Source organism: Panthera pardus, unplaced genomic scaffold, assembly GCF_024362965.1.
Source record: "Panthera pardus isolate Hobbes unplaced genomic scaffold, ASM2436296v1 HiC_scaffold_2, whole genome shotgun sequence".
In the NCBI taxonomy this organism is placed as follows: Eukaryota; Metazoa; Chordata; class Mammalia; order Carnivora; family Felidae; genus Panthera; species Panthera pardus.
Window position 1 is genome coordinate 9,196,908 of NW_026526765.1, and position 14,307 is coordinate 9,211,214.

Here is a 14,307-nt window from a genome sequence, read left to right on the forward strand (position 1 = left end):
ATTTTTAAACTTCCTCAGCTCTTGAGGTACTAAACACACAGATGTTTGAGAAGACAGGCTTATGAATACAGCTTTACTGTCAACAAATCAGGCAACATCTTTGCTGCCTGCTGCTAACACAGCAATCTCTTAAATTTAAAATTCTATGATAGTTTCTCCTGGATAAAGGGGAATTAGAATACATTCACATTCCATGAAATAAAAACATCAGAGATTTCCTTGTTGAAAACGGGCAATGCTTGCAATAGAAGCTAAGCTCAGTGTTGGCTTAGCCTAACAAATGTTTACATTTTTTAAGAAAAATAAATAATAATTTCACAAACCTACTCTGTCTCCTTTGACATAAGTGAGTCCGCAGAGCCTCCCAACTCTGAAATCGCTATGGGTGCTCATGACCTTGGTTTAAATCTTTTGACTTCTCTGTCGGACAAATGCTGCCATTTCTAATATGTGGGGCTGTCACCAGCCTCCACGGGCTTCACTCCATTCTCCGAGCGGCTGGCAGAACCAAGGATGATGACATCACTTCCTTGGATAAAGCTGTCTTCCACGTTCTACTGACAACTCAACAAACCCCAAATCACTACACTGACTTGCGGGACCGCTCACAGAATGGTTACGTCTGCCCGCACCCTTCTCCAACACCAGTCTGCGCCATGCGTTGGCTATTCCAACCACAGTGATTTCAAGTTGACCCCTGTATTTCTGACTTTGAACTTTACCTCTGAGCAATGCCTTTATCCCGTTTTGTCTCCCACCAGTGGTTCCTATCCTTCACACACAAATATCCCTCCGTAAAACTATCCCCAGAGCCACGACTTACTCTCTTCAGAGCACCGACAAATTTCATCATGCTTCATCTGCTTATAAATCTCTCTTTGTATTTGATAGGAAACCCCTGGAGTCCAGGAGCCTTCATATTTGAAGTACAGGAGAGCTTCCTAACCTATTAGGTCCTTAGAATTACCTCGTGAGCATTTTTTTTTTCATGGAACCAATGGTTATTTCTTAAAAAGCCCACTCCCTGGGGTACCTGAGTAGCTCAGTAGGTTACGTGTCCAATTCTTGATTTTGGCTCAGGTCTTGATCTCACATTTGTGAGACCCTGCCCTGCGTCAGGCTCCACATTGAACACAGAGCCTGCATGGGATTCTCTCTCTCTCTCTCTCTCTCTCTCTCTCTCTGCTCTTTCGCCACTCAAGCTTTCTCTCTCTCTAAATAAATAAACTTTTTTTTTCTTAAAAAAAGCCCAATCTCCCTGGTCTCTCAGTGTGAAACTGTGTTCTAGTTCCATATCTTTGCCCTAGTTTTAGCCAAACTAGAAAACATGGAGAACATCTGAGGTAGTTTATAACATACATATGTACACAATTTCTTTTAGACTGTGTTTTCCCAAATATAAAATCCATGCCTTGACCTAACTGGAGATTCTTATATTGGAAAAAACTATTTATATGAATGTACAGACATCTAGCTGCCTTCCTCTGAAGCACCAAATCTATCTGGGAACATCTTGCTATCCTCATTTCTCAATTTGATTTGTTACTCAAGTTCACATAATGTCGCCATCTTAAAATATTCCCACGCAACTTACTGCCTAAAATGAAAGGTGCCAATGAGATGAAGAACACAGGAGTGAAGACTTGAAACAAACCTAGGTACTATTCCTATTTTACAGGTGTAGAAATGGAGGCCCAGAAAACCCAAATGACTTGCCCCGAGTCACTTCTTGAGTGTGTTGGTGCCCAGACCACGATCTCCTCACACACACTACCACATTCTTCCTGCTCGCTCCCACTGTCTTTCCATCCTAATAATTTGAACACACAATGGCCATGGTGTTGAGCGAGCTGCTGTCATCCCAGTGATGACCACTGAAGTTCTTTCTTTTTAAGCGAATCGAATGTTCATTGTTATTTCGTCAGCTGAAATATCACTGGTTTTTAATCCTCTGAAAGGAGCATACACAAATATAAATACAAAAAAGCTGGTAAAAGCTCTTGAACCCTCAGTGTCTAAGCAAAGGCAGAAGGACACACAAATGCCTTCATCAAGAGGCACTTCTACTTCTCACTGTATTTACACAAGCAGAGAAAATAATGAGCATGCATATTTTGGTCCATGCATTAATCTCTTGCTGCTCCCTGTCTGAAAAATACCCATGCAAAGAGCCACTGGCTTCTAGATCTTAATTTACTGAACATTTCCTGTCAACATGTTACCACTGCATTACTGCTCTTCATTTCACAACCACACAATATCAAGAATCTCATCTCCAGCTTGAGCAGTAGGTGCAGAGACATATTAAGATGCACCATGTGAAAAGTTTCTTCCATTCATCATGTCAATTTCTGTGTGGTTGTCTAGTCTATAAAATGAAGGAGACAAATGTGGTGCTACCCTCATGTCGTTTTAGCCCATAGTGAGAAAAACTATTTTATCATCTTTTGTAGAAAAATTAGGAAAGAGACTTCAACAAAAAGATTATGTGTTCTATTCATCAAAAAGGAAAAATATATATGATTCACCAGGAACAATGTGCGAGGTGATATGTGCTTTACTTACATTTTTCATTCAACCTTTGCAAAATTACAGAAAAGCATTATACTATTACAGATTTTTTTAAAAAGTGAAATTCAGGGAAATTAGTGAGCGTAGGCAATATCTAAAAACACAATGAAGAAATTTAGCTCTAAACTATGCAACTACCAATTTCACTTTTCAGATCCATGAGTTAAAAAATGCTAAGGATGACAGAAAATATGGAAAATATTCTAGACTAAATTTTTAAAGATTTTCAGTTCTATACCAATCAGAATATTAAATTTAAAATTAACTAGAGTTAATATTCCTGAAATATCTATTTTACAATGTAAAATCTCTAAATAAGATTTGGTATATTGTTTTTAAATATAAAGTTAATATTAGTTTTTTGATATATCATTTTGGAAAGACCCCAGGCTTCAAAATTGATACAAAAGTGTTGACTATGGTAGTTGCTATAAGAAATACATAAGGGGCTCCCAGGTGGTTCAGTCAGTTAAGCATTCGACTTTGGCTCAGGTCATGATCTGTGTTCATGGGTTGGAGCCTCACATTGGGCTCTGTGCTGACGGCTCAGACCTTGGAGCCTGCTTCAGATTCTGTGTCCCCCCCGCTCTCTCTGTCCTTCCCCCGCTTGCACTCTGTCTCTCTCTCTCTCAAAAATAAATAAACATTAAACAAACATTGAATCATTATAAGTATTTGACCCTTTTTTAGGACCTACATCAAATCCTCAGGACAGGTGACTATTTGTTATCCCACAGAAGAAATCTAGAAAAATGTGTTTAATATGTGACATAGACTGAATGCTTGTGCCCCTCCTAATCTACTCTACTCTGTGATGGTATTTGGAGGTGGGGGCCTCTTGGATATGATTAGGTTATGAGGGTGGAGCCTTTATGAATGGAATTAGTGCCTTTATAAAGGAGGCCTCAGAGAGCTCCCTCAGCCCTTCTGCCATGTGAAGATACAGCACAAAGAAAACGGTCTACGAACCGAGAAGCAGGCACTCATCAGATACCAAATTGGCTAGTGCCTCCATCTTGGATTTCCCAGTCTTCAGAAGTATGAGAAATAAATTCATGTTGTTTATAAGCTGCTCAATCTACGTTATTCTGCTATAGCAGCCTGAACAGCCTAAGACAATACAAGTAGCATTTTATACACATAAATATTAGTATAATTTGTCCACTGCAATTTGCAAGAGAATGCCTAACAGTCCGGATGTAATTAAAAGCAATAATAACATATACTATTAGCACTCATTACCTCATTTGTGTAAGAATGAATCTCAGAAATATATTCAGATAAAGGAATTCAAAATAGCTATAATTACTGGGGTGGGGGGTAGAGAAAAAATAAGCACAAAATCAGTCCAAAGTGTTTATATCCCTAGGAAGAAAACAGACTGGAGACATTTAGATAGTTATTTACAACATGCATAATTTCCAACATAATTTAAGACACCATTTAAGACTGAATAACAGCATCGTGGTAAGGCATATTAACATGTGTACTTGGGGAGTAAAGATACCTGGGCTCGACAATCAATGTCTGGTCCTAGCTGCTGGATGTTGGGAAAACAAATTTCCCTCTCTGAATCTGTGTTGTTATCTACAAAATGAAATCAGATTTAACTCATAGGGTTAACTCGAAGTGAACAGCATGATCTATGTAAACCATATCCATGCCTGGTCTATGAAAATTGCTCAACAAATAGTATCATTAATATTTTTTAACTTTTTAATGTTTATTTATTTTGAGAGACAGAGAGAGGGAGAGAGAGAGCAGGGGAGGGGCAGGGAGAGAGGAGAGAGAAAATTCGAAGCAGGCTCTGTGCTATAAGCGCAGAACCAGATGGGGGGCTTGAACTCACAAACAGGGAGATTATGACCTGAGCTGAAACAGATGTTCAACCGCCTGAGCCACCCAGGTGCCCTGTCATTAATATTATTAAAGTTATCACCAGTATCATCATCTTCCTAAGGTCAGAGTGAAAGTATGAGACTAGGTCAACCATAACTCCATGCACAGAGTACCTCAAATCAACTGGCTCTGGAATCCAGTGTGCTATTTTAACGTGAAAAGTAACTAGAATGAGTACTGAAAAGTGATATTCCGATCTGGTAAGTTCAGAATAATGTAAACCATTTGATATGTAATATATATTATATGTATATATATTCTGGAATACATAGAGACAGAAATCCTTATAAATTAGCACGACTAGTGATTTCTACCAGAACAAGAGTGACAAAAATAAGAACAGTCATAGAAATACTATATATCCATTCACTCATTGCTTCACTCAGCACTGACTGCACAGTTAGCACGTGCTGGCCACGGCTTTGGCATACGCCCCTGGCCCTTGCCCTTCAGGAATTACTTAGAGGCCAACGGAGGACAGGCAGGAGGGACAGCCACTACTTCCAGTGGCTGAGAAGGCTCAGCAAAGTCTCCATGCAGGTGAGGACGAGGTGGTGGCTTCAACCTGGGGTGTAAGCTTTCTTGCACGCCTAGGAATCCAAAGGACACTAGGGTACTATCTAGAGGTAGCTCAGCACAGGGACCTTGGACTTTAGGCAAGGTGGGAAGGGCTCAGGGGACTGAAGACTGAGAGAAAAGGGGTCGAGAGGAGTTAAGTATGTCCCCGTGAAACCAACAAAGACTATGAATGTTCTCACTCTTTCTGGAGTGGAGACCTGAGCAGAAATGTGATGGTGCTTCTTGAGGGCCCAGAAAGTGGTCTAGAATATTCTTAATTTATGTCGGAAAAAGACAAGACTACACTAGGAAATTCTAAAGGAATAACGGTAGCATTAAAAGGCAAGCTATGAGAGACTAGGTCACTGGAGAAAAGTAGATCGAAACAATTTTTTTTAATTGGCAATGAAAAAGGAAAACCTCTAAAATAGGTCTATAGTCTCTATATTTTTGTTTTTATTTCTGTTTTCATACAAAGAAGCCATTCTGAAAGACTTAGAAAATACCACTGCAATGTTAATTCTTATTACCAATTCAATCAATTAAATGTCCTGTTCAAATAAATCACTAGACTTTGTTGGAAGAGTAATACTTCAGCCACATGAGAAATACTGCCTAGTGTGGAAACTAACAGCTATTCTCTAATTTTCAAGTAAAAACTACTTTTTATAATATTATAGCAATATTATTATTGCTATTATTTTTTTTCCCCTGTGAGCAAGCCTGTATTCACCACTGATAAGAACCTAGAATCCTATGGCATTGAGTGATTTTTCCCTTTGGCTAAATGATGTCATTTGGGAACATGCAAATGTGTAGAAATATCTTCATAGTAAAAAAAAATTCATGTGAAAAAAATAAAAGTAATTATTTAATTATCCAAGCTGTGTTCTTTTCAAAATGAAATTTTTTGGCAAATTTACTCCTTCTTTATCTTGAAACAATAAATATAACTATCTACTTTTTTAAATATCATATCCTACAGGATAATGAAAAAATGCACATGTTTTACTTACAATTATATTCATATATGGTTTATTTCCTTAAAAAGTTCAGTGATCATGCTTTTAAATAAATACATTTCATTGTGACAAAAAGTATGTGTCTACTTGACTAATGTTTCTTCACCTCTAACTACTTTAACCAGAAATCAGCATATTTCCTAAAATAAGCCTGACTTCTTTGTTAACTGTGGACAAGATTTTTAGACTCCATTAATAGAATTGTTGGCATTTCAGCTCACAGAAGTTAGCTAATAAAGAGAATGACCTTTGGTAACACGTATAACATTAATTCCTTTTGCATCCAGTCTCTAAGATATGGCAAACTTTTGTGGACACTTGTTTGCAAGAAATTCAATAGTTCATCTGCAGGGAAGAAAGAGCAGCTTCTTACATGGAGCAAGCAATTCATATGTGTGTGTGTGTGTGTGTGTGTGTGTGTGTGTGAATATATATATTACATTTTGTATTTAAAATTTTTTTTTAACATTTATTTTTGAAAAACAGAGAGACAGAGCACAAGAAGAGAAAGGGCAGAGAGAAGGGGAGACACAGAATCCAGAGCACTCCAGGCTCTGAGCTGTAAGCACAGAGCCCAAGGTGGGGCTCGAACCCATGAACCCTGAGGTCATAACCTGAACCGAAGTTGGATACCTAACTGACTGAGCCACCCAGGTGCCCCTAACATTTCATCTTTTTAAACATATATAACTCCAATTAGAATCTTGGGTGTCTATATTATTAAAAAAAAATGGTGAGCCTAAGTATGATTGCTTTATTTAATAGCCCTTATTCCACAATAAATAATGCTGCTACTCCATATTCAAATACCTCCACTTCTTAGAATAAAGGCTACAGATTATTTTTATATGTGAATCCAAATGCATATATACATGCATGAAAAATAAAATGGGCTATAGACATTCACCTTTGGAATGAAATATAGATGGTCACAGAAAAGATTTATTTTCTTGGAAAACTTTCAATAATTCAGCTTATTATAATCTCTAACGACCAACTGGAAAGCACTGTAGATATTTCCTATTACTGTGTAACAAGTTACCACTAACTGAGCAGCTTAAAACAATGTCCCATTTTTTACGCTAACAGTTTCATAAGTTTTGTAAAATTCAGATGTGGTATGGTTGGGTTCTCTGTTCAAGGTCATTAAAGGTTAGCATCAGAGTTTCTGCTGGGCTAGATTCCTTTGTTGATGCTCTAGAAAATAATCTGTTTCAAGTTTATTCAGGATGTGAGCGGAATTCAATTCCTTTTGGTTTTAGTACTGAGGTCCTCTTGCTGCCGTCAGTCAAGGATCACTCTCAGCTTCTAGAAGCCATGTGCATTGCTAGTCACATAGCCTCTCCATCTTTAAAGCCAGCAATAGAGAATTTATGTGTCAAATCTCTGTAGCTTTGAATTTTTGACTTCCTTTGTCTCTGAGCTCTAGACCATTGTTATAAATCATCATCATCATCATCATCATCATCATCATCATCATCATCATCGTTTCCAAGAGTCAAGTGTCCTTTAAGAAGAGTCCATAAGATAGGTTCAACTCTGGTTTGCATTCAGTGTTTCTCCCATTGTGTTCTTGGGAATCAGGGATATGATTAGTCATCTATTTTGATGTCCTTAAATTTTCAGTAGCACTCGAGAAAATCCCCACACATCCTTTGAGTGAAGGTTAGACATTCTGTGGCAGATAACCTCTCAAAGCGTCAATGGTGTTTCATCTCTAATGTTTTAAGTTCTAATGACCCTCAAGGAAGGGACACCTGATCCAATTTGGACTGATCAAGGAAAGGTTCGGAAGGATATGAGCCCTCAGCTGGGTAACTGGATTCACCGGAGGGGGTGCCCTGGTGAAAGAAGGGAGACATTCTAGATAGAAGGGATCACATGGTCATAGGCACTGAAATGGGAAAGACAGGTGTGTTTATAGAAGTGGGAGGGGCGCCTGGGTGGCACAGTCGGTTAAGCGTCCGACTTCAGCCAGGTCACGATCTCGCGGTCCGTGAGTTCGAGCCCCGCGTCAGGCTCTGGGCTGATGGCTCGGAGCCTGGAGCCTGTTTCCGATTCTGTGTCTCCCTCTCTCTCTCTGCCCCTCCCCCGTTCATGCTCTGTCTCTCTCTGTCCCAAAAATAAATAAAAACAAAACAAAAAAAAAAAAAAAAAAAAAAGAAGTGGGAAAGAATGCTTCACGAACACCGTTCTGATTTATGTAGTATGTAGCTCAATCTCACCCTGTATGGGGGATAGATTTGGGCATACCGCAGGCAGAAGGATGAGCTAGAAAGCTGTTATTAGAGTCTGTGGAGAGAATGACATGGGTACAGGTATAAGCAGGTCCTCAGACCAGGAGACTTAAAAGAGTAATGCATGGCCCCCAGCCTGGGAGGGAATGAATGGCTCACAGGGCTGTCAGACCATGATCACTGACAGGCCTTGGCCCGAGGGACAGGCATTAGCCAAGCAATCACAACTGGCCAGAGTGTGGGAGTGAGCCACGAGCAAGGGGGATTTGATCATGACCCTGAATAAAGGGCAACATCTGTGTAAGTAAAGTTCCTGACTCAGATCTGGATGGTTCTGAGCAATCAAGGAGAAGATGTGAAACCAAACACTCTCATGGGAAGGGAGCAGAATCTAACACCTTGGAAAGGACTGGGCTGGAAAGAGTGAGCAAAGCCAAGTCAGGAAGGAGATAAGGTGCATGGTGGATGTGTAGTTGCAGTAAGAAGCACCAATAATTCCTGTGTAGAGGAATCCCAACACTTCACCACTAATGCATCTGAACTCGGGAAGCTTCAATACCAACACGGATGTTTAGACAAGTCTGTGAAGCGGGGCGCCCTGGTGGCTCAGTCAGTTAAATGTCTGACTTCGGTTCAGGTCATGATGTCCTGGTTAGTGGGTTTGAGCCCCGTGTCAGGCTCTGTGCTGACAGCTCAGAGCCTGGAGGCTGCTTCGGATTCTGTGTCTCCCTGTCTCTCTCCGCCCCTCCCGTGCTCGCGCTCTGTCTCTCTCTCTCAAAAATAAATAAACATTCAAAAAAAGTCTGTGAAGATGTTAGGAGATCACAACGTTCCTATCTGCAGCTACATAAGGTCTGGCTGTTTGGACACAGTCGCTGACGTGCTTCAACAACAGGGAGCTCCAGCTTTTCCTTCTCCAAGTTCCCAGTGTTCACGCTCATGATCTGATGATTACAAAGTTGACTGTTACAAATGCATATCAACAAAAGTTGTCTTGAAAGTTTCAACTGTCAATGTGACTACCAGGGAAAGGGTCTTAGAAACCAAATGGAGAGTTTCCTATCACTGATAAAAGGCAGAGGAAAACCAAACTAGATTTATGAGTCATTTTTACCACTTCCACTAAAAGTCTAAAAAATATTTGATTTGTTTCATTTCCTCTAAGAAACTCTCTTACCCCTCCTTCGCATCCCTAAGAAGTACGAAACGACATCTAAATTATCAAAGACTTCTTTACCTAGTCTCCTTTTAAAAAATGCTTGTATTCTATTTTTAAATGTTTTTTGAATATTCCTTTTGATGTGCTAACTAGGTTAGTCTATCACACTTAATAAAGACCTGAATTTCCAAAGGTGATTTCTGAAGCTGAGCAAACAACTAGGTTATGACAAAAAAAGAACAGTGGAAGCTATGTATTAGACTTTCCCCCAATGAATTATCAGTAAATTGCTTGTATTATTCAAGTGCAGATTCATACACTGGAGATTTCCAATATACAAAATAATTAAGCTTAATGAAAACTGACATTATATAGCTATCTGGCAAGGAGAAATAATTAGGTAGTGTCATCTGCACTTAACATTACCATTCAATACATATTTTACACAGAACTATTGATTGTGTATCATGGCTGAGAGCTAAGAATATAAGATTAAGAATCAAAAGTTGTCATGGGATAATTTTTCTGTCAACTTTGGTGGTTCACTGATGGGTTCTATTCCAGATACCTTGGACCCAAGGAAAAGAAATCAATTCAGTCAAATCAAATGAGGGAGGAGGGAAGTTTTTAAGAATTTAAAAATTCAGCTGGTCCTAATGACAAGCAAACTGGCCTGTTTGACTTTCAGGAACAATACAGTCTCTCTGTTGGACCACTTTTTGTCATTACAGATGCCTCCACTGGCACGAATCCACAGGGCCACCGTCCTCTACCGCTTACCATTAGATGTCACAGACTTTAGATCACTTACTTAAAAAAATGTTTTTTAATATTTATTTATTTTTTGAGAGAGAGAGAGACAGAGCACAAGCAGGGAAGGCACAGAGAGAGAGGGAGACACAAATCTGAAGCAGCCTCCAGGCTCCGAGCTGTCAGCACAGAGCCCGATGTGGGACTCAAACTGACAAACTGTGAGATCGTGACCTGAGCCGAAGTCAGACACTTAACTGACTGAGCTACCCGGGCACCTGTGGATCACTTATTTTGCGTTTTCAAGAGTAAGACCAATTTCTTACAGGTTGGTCACTGGATGAATCACCATTAGATCAGATATCTATCTCTAATCCAATCAGAGGTTGGGCATTCAGGCACAGGATACAACATGGTCCCCTAGACCTATTTCTACCAGGGGCTGGGGGTGGATTTAATAAAATAAAAGATGTACAGTATGCAAACATAGCACACAGAAAGACTGGATATATAAACTGACCAATAATGAAACAACGGGTTTCAAAGCGAAATAAACATGAATTCAGTGGTGTGTATAGACCTAAAAACCTGACAGTCTTAGCTTCTCAGGAAGTAGGGAAAAAGAAAAAAAAAAATCTTTAACAAAAAGCTCTTCAAAAACGTATAACCGTAGGAACTGTATATACAGTTATAAACTGTAAATACATATTTACAAACATTTTTCTCCCTGACTTAGTCTCACCATCTTCAACCAGTCAACCTTCTGTAAACAATTTCAGGTAGGCACAATTCGCATTTTTTTCTCGTCCATTCTGCTTTGGTTAATCTGGGTGTTCAACAAGTCTGTGATGAGTTTAAGGGGTCCCCGTGTACCCATTTACAGCTACTGACAACCTAGGTACTTGGATGCAGAGGTGGATACACTTCCACATGCCCAAAATAAAGTTTTGGGATGGAAAATGATATTGCACCCAAGGAAGCTAGTCTAACAAGAGTGCAATGATTTCCTTGCAAAAATTCATCATTGTTAAACAAAAAAAAAGAATAATGTTAAAAGACCGATGGCAAATGACTCCAGTGGGAAACATTCTGACTACAATGATAAAATATTTTAGAGCAATGGAGACAAGGACCTTTTTAATTCTTTTGTCAGAGCAGGTGGCTAAGAGACCATCAAATTCATGCTCCTGAGCAGAGTGGCTGTAGACCCCAGGTCTAGGGATCCCCACCCTTCTTCATCTACGAGAGGCCATGTGACTGGTTTTCACCAATGGTTTGTAGGTGCAGTGATGCAACTGGCAATGCAATTGACAATGAGGTATAGGGATGACAGAGCTCTCAAGAGAGATGCTGGATCCTTCACCATTGTAGGAGGGAAAGCAGAGGGGCAGCCCCTGGTTACCATCCACTACCTCCATCTGTTGCATAAATGAGAAGCAAACTGCTATTGCATTAAGTCACTGCAATGTTGGAGTTGATTTGCCACAGCAACTACTGTTTCCTGAACTAAGACTCCTCCCTAAAAATGTAGAAGGTCAAAAACACAATGTAGAACAGGACGACAGAAAAGTACGATGCATTACTGAGAAATAAAAGCTGTCTTATAGAGAGCTTCATGATTCTTTCACACATACTCACATTACACACACACACACACACACACACACACACACACACACACACGCACTTTTTAAATGTGAAAACATGGTCCTAGGGTGGATCATTTATTTTGTGGGCAAGTGACTAAGTCTTGTTTTGAGACATTCTAGAACCTCAAAACAGCCCCTAACTGAATAACTCTTCTATCTTATGAATTTGAAATTGTTCTACCCAGGAGAATTGCCTGTGTGGTTGATAACCGAGGTGCGATTTCACACTTTAGCATCATATATTAGCAAACAATACAGGTTACATCAAAATGTTCTCCCTTTCCCCTCAGGAACCTGCAACTCTGGATCATCTAGGAAAAGAGAACCAGACTGAGAGACTGCGCTGTGGAATCTGATTTCCAGCAAGCTGACTGCATGCAGAGCCTTCCTTTATGGACAATTATGCGCCATTTGCATCCGGGGCAGGTGTTAATTCTGTTAAAGGAGTTTCAAGTACAAATCAGGCCATTTCAGACACCTTTTGAACATCTTAAATCAGATCGGTTACAATTCCCTCCCCACATCTGACTGACTGTTCCGTTCCACTGCCAGGTTTGTGAGGAGAAGACAAACACCACAATTTACTTGCACTGGCAGCTCACAGCCCAGAACTGTAAGGAGGCAGCGTGCCCAGTACCTGATACTGCTCACGCTGCCCGTCTCTGATCCAAGCTTGCATCGCTCCAGTTGGCTGGCTACGATTTGGCGTTCTGCCTCCAGCTCTCGGGTCAGTCTCTCAAACTGTAATTCCTGAAATAAAACCACCAAAGAGATGAGTTCTATCATCTATTTGCAAAGGGGAATTCCTATCAAAGTGACATGATGGTCAAGGGGAAAAATGCAATTTATCAAGATGTCAAACAGGAGAAGCAGAGGATGCTGTTGGGAAACCCAAGAAGGGTTGGCAGTTCGGACAGAGCTGAGTTCAGATCTCCGTCCTGGCACCTGCTGGCTGTGGGGCCTTGAGTAAGTTATTTAATCTTTCTTATATCGATTTCATCACCTGTAAAATGGGCTTACAATACTTATTCCGTAAAGTCGGGGTGAGGATTAAATGAGCCCGCCCATGAAAAACTATTCTTTGGCTGGCGGCCAGCACCCAATGGATATTAATACTTCCTCCATTAAAGTTGTAACATTCCATGAAATGTTAAAAGAAACAATTTTTCTATCATTTGGAGTACTGTGTTTATTCCCTGTTGGGTTCTAGCTGCCTCTCTACTAACTTGATCGTAATATTACTTACATATATTGTAGACTGAAGAAAAATAATGCTTATACTTCTGTAGGCTTTAAACTCCAGGAGAAAGGCAATGATACTGATCCTATACAACCTAATTACTAAATGAATATCTTTTGAGATATTTGCTGTATCACCTTAAAAAAAACCAATTAAACCAATGAAGAATGCTTTGAAGAATGCCTGAAATCCACTGTTAAAGGGTCAACATTAACGAAAAATGATTCAATCAGTGCATCAAGGATCTTAGCTGTTCCAATTATAGGACTTTTGTACCACATTTTCATCTTGCATTATATTTTCCCATACACTTAAGTTTTTTACTAAACATAATTATAGCAAAGCATATATTTTCACTAAAATTTTCAGGAAAAGTTTTTACAATGTCACATTTAATTTCTGTAAAATGTAAGTTATCTGCACAGTTATGTTTTGGGTAGGGGAAAACAAAAATGCTGGAGAATACTGAAAATACAGGTTAGTTTGGAAGAATTGTAACTTGCCACATCGCAGAGATGTGTCTTCCCATAAAAGTTGCATTTGTTTTATTTGTTGCCCTGGGACATTCTTGGGGGATACCTGTAAAAAGCAGGATCTGGCGTGTCCTCCATACATATTAAAAATTCCCTTGGCCTTTTCCACAGGAGATTTCTTTTCTGTTAACAACATTATTTGGGGGAACCAAGAGACACTTCACAAATGAGAGCTCAACTTTTCCTTTAAGGTGCTAAAACTGAGGAAGCATGTTATGGGAGCTCAAATCTTTCTTCTTACATGTTCTGAAGGATGGCAAAGATTATTCGTAAGGACGAAAAACCAAGACCTCTACCAAAATGCATTTTTGGGTACCTAACCTCCACCTCTTCTTCCAGCAAGTTTTACTGCTTTTATTTATTTTTTTAATTTTAATTTTTTTTGGCAGCTCCTTTCCACAGAAATACACAGATTCCAGAAGATTTTCATTTCCAGGCTTTATATTTTATCCTGCATCTGTCTGTGTAACAGAAAACCAAGTTATACCTTTGGATTGATAACACGTGAAAAACAATATTTAAAGATCATGTAGCATTCTTCATAGGCACATGGAGATTCAGTATTGTTTTTTTTTTAAGTTTATTTTGAGAGAGACAGATAGAGCGTGAGCAGGGGAGGGGCAGAGAGAGAGGGAAAGAGAGAGAATCCCAAGCAGGATCCATGCTGCCAAAGTACAGCCCGTTGTGGG

At 39.6% G+C, this 14,307-nt stretch overlaps 1 protein-coding gene across 6 annotated transcripts in view; it reads right to left on the reverse strand.

Moving 5' to 3' along the window:
• The window catches only part of CTNND2 (catenin delta 2), a 929,345-nt gene that overhangs the window by 564,008 nt on the left and 351,030 nt on the right, over positions 1–14,307 (reverse strand). For all 6 annotated transcript variants that reach the window (XM_053906886.1, XM_053906884.1, XM_053906885.1 and 3 more), the window contains exon 3: positions 12,483–12,595. In XM_053906886.1, the coding sequence (XP_053762861.1) occupies positions 12,483–12,595 (113 nt within the window). The remainder of the gene's footprint in view (positions 1–12,482; positions 12,596–14,307) is intronic.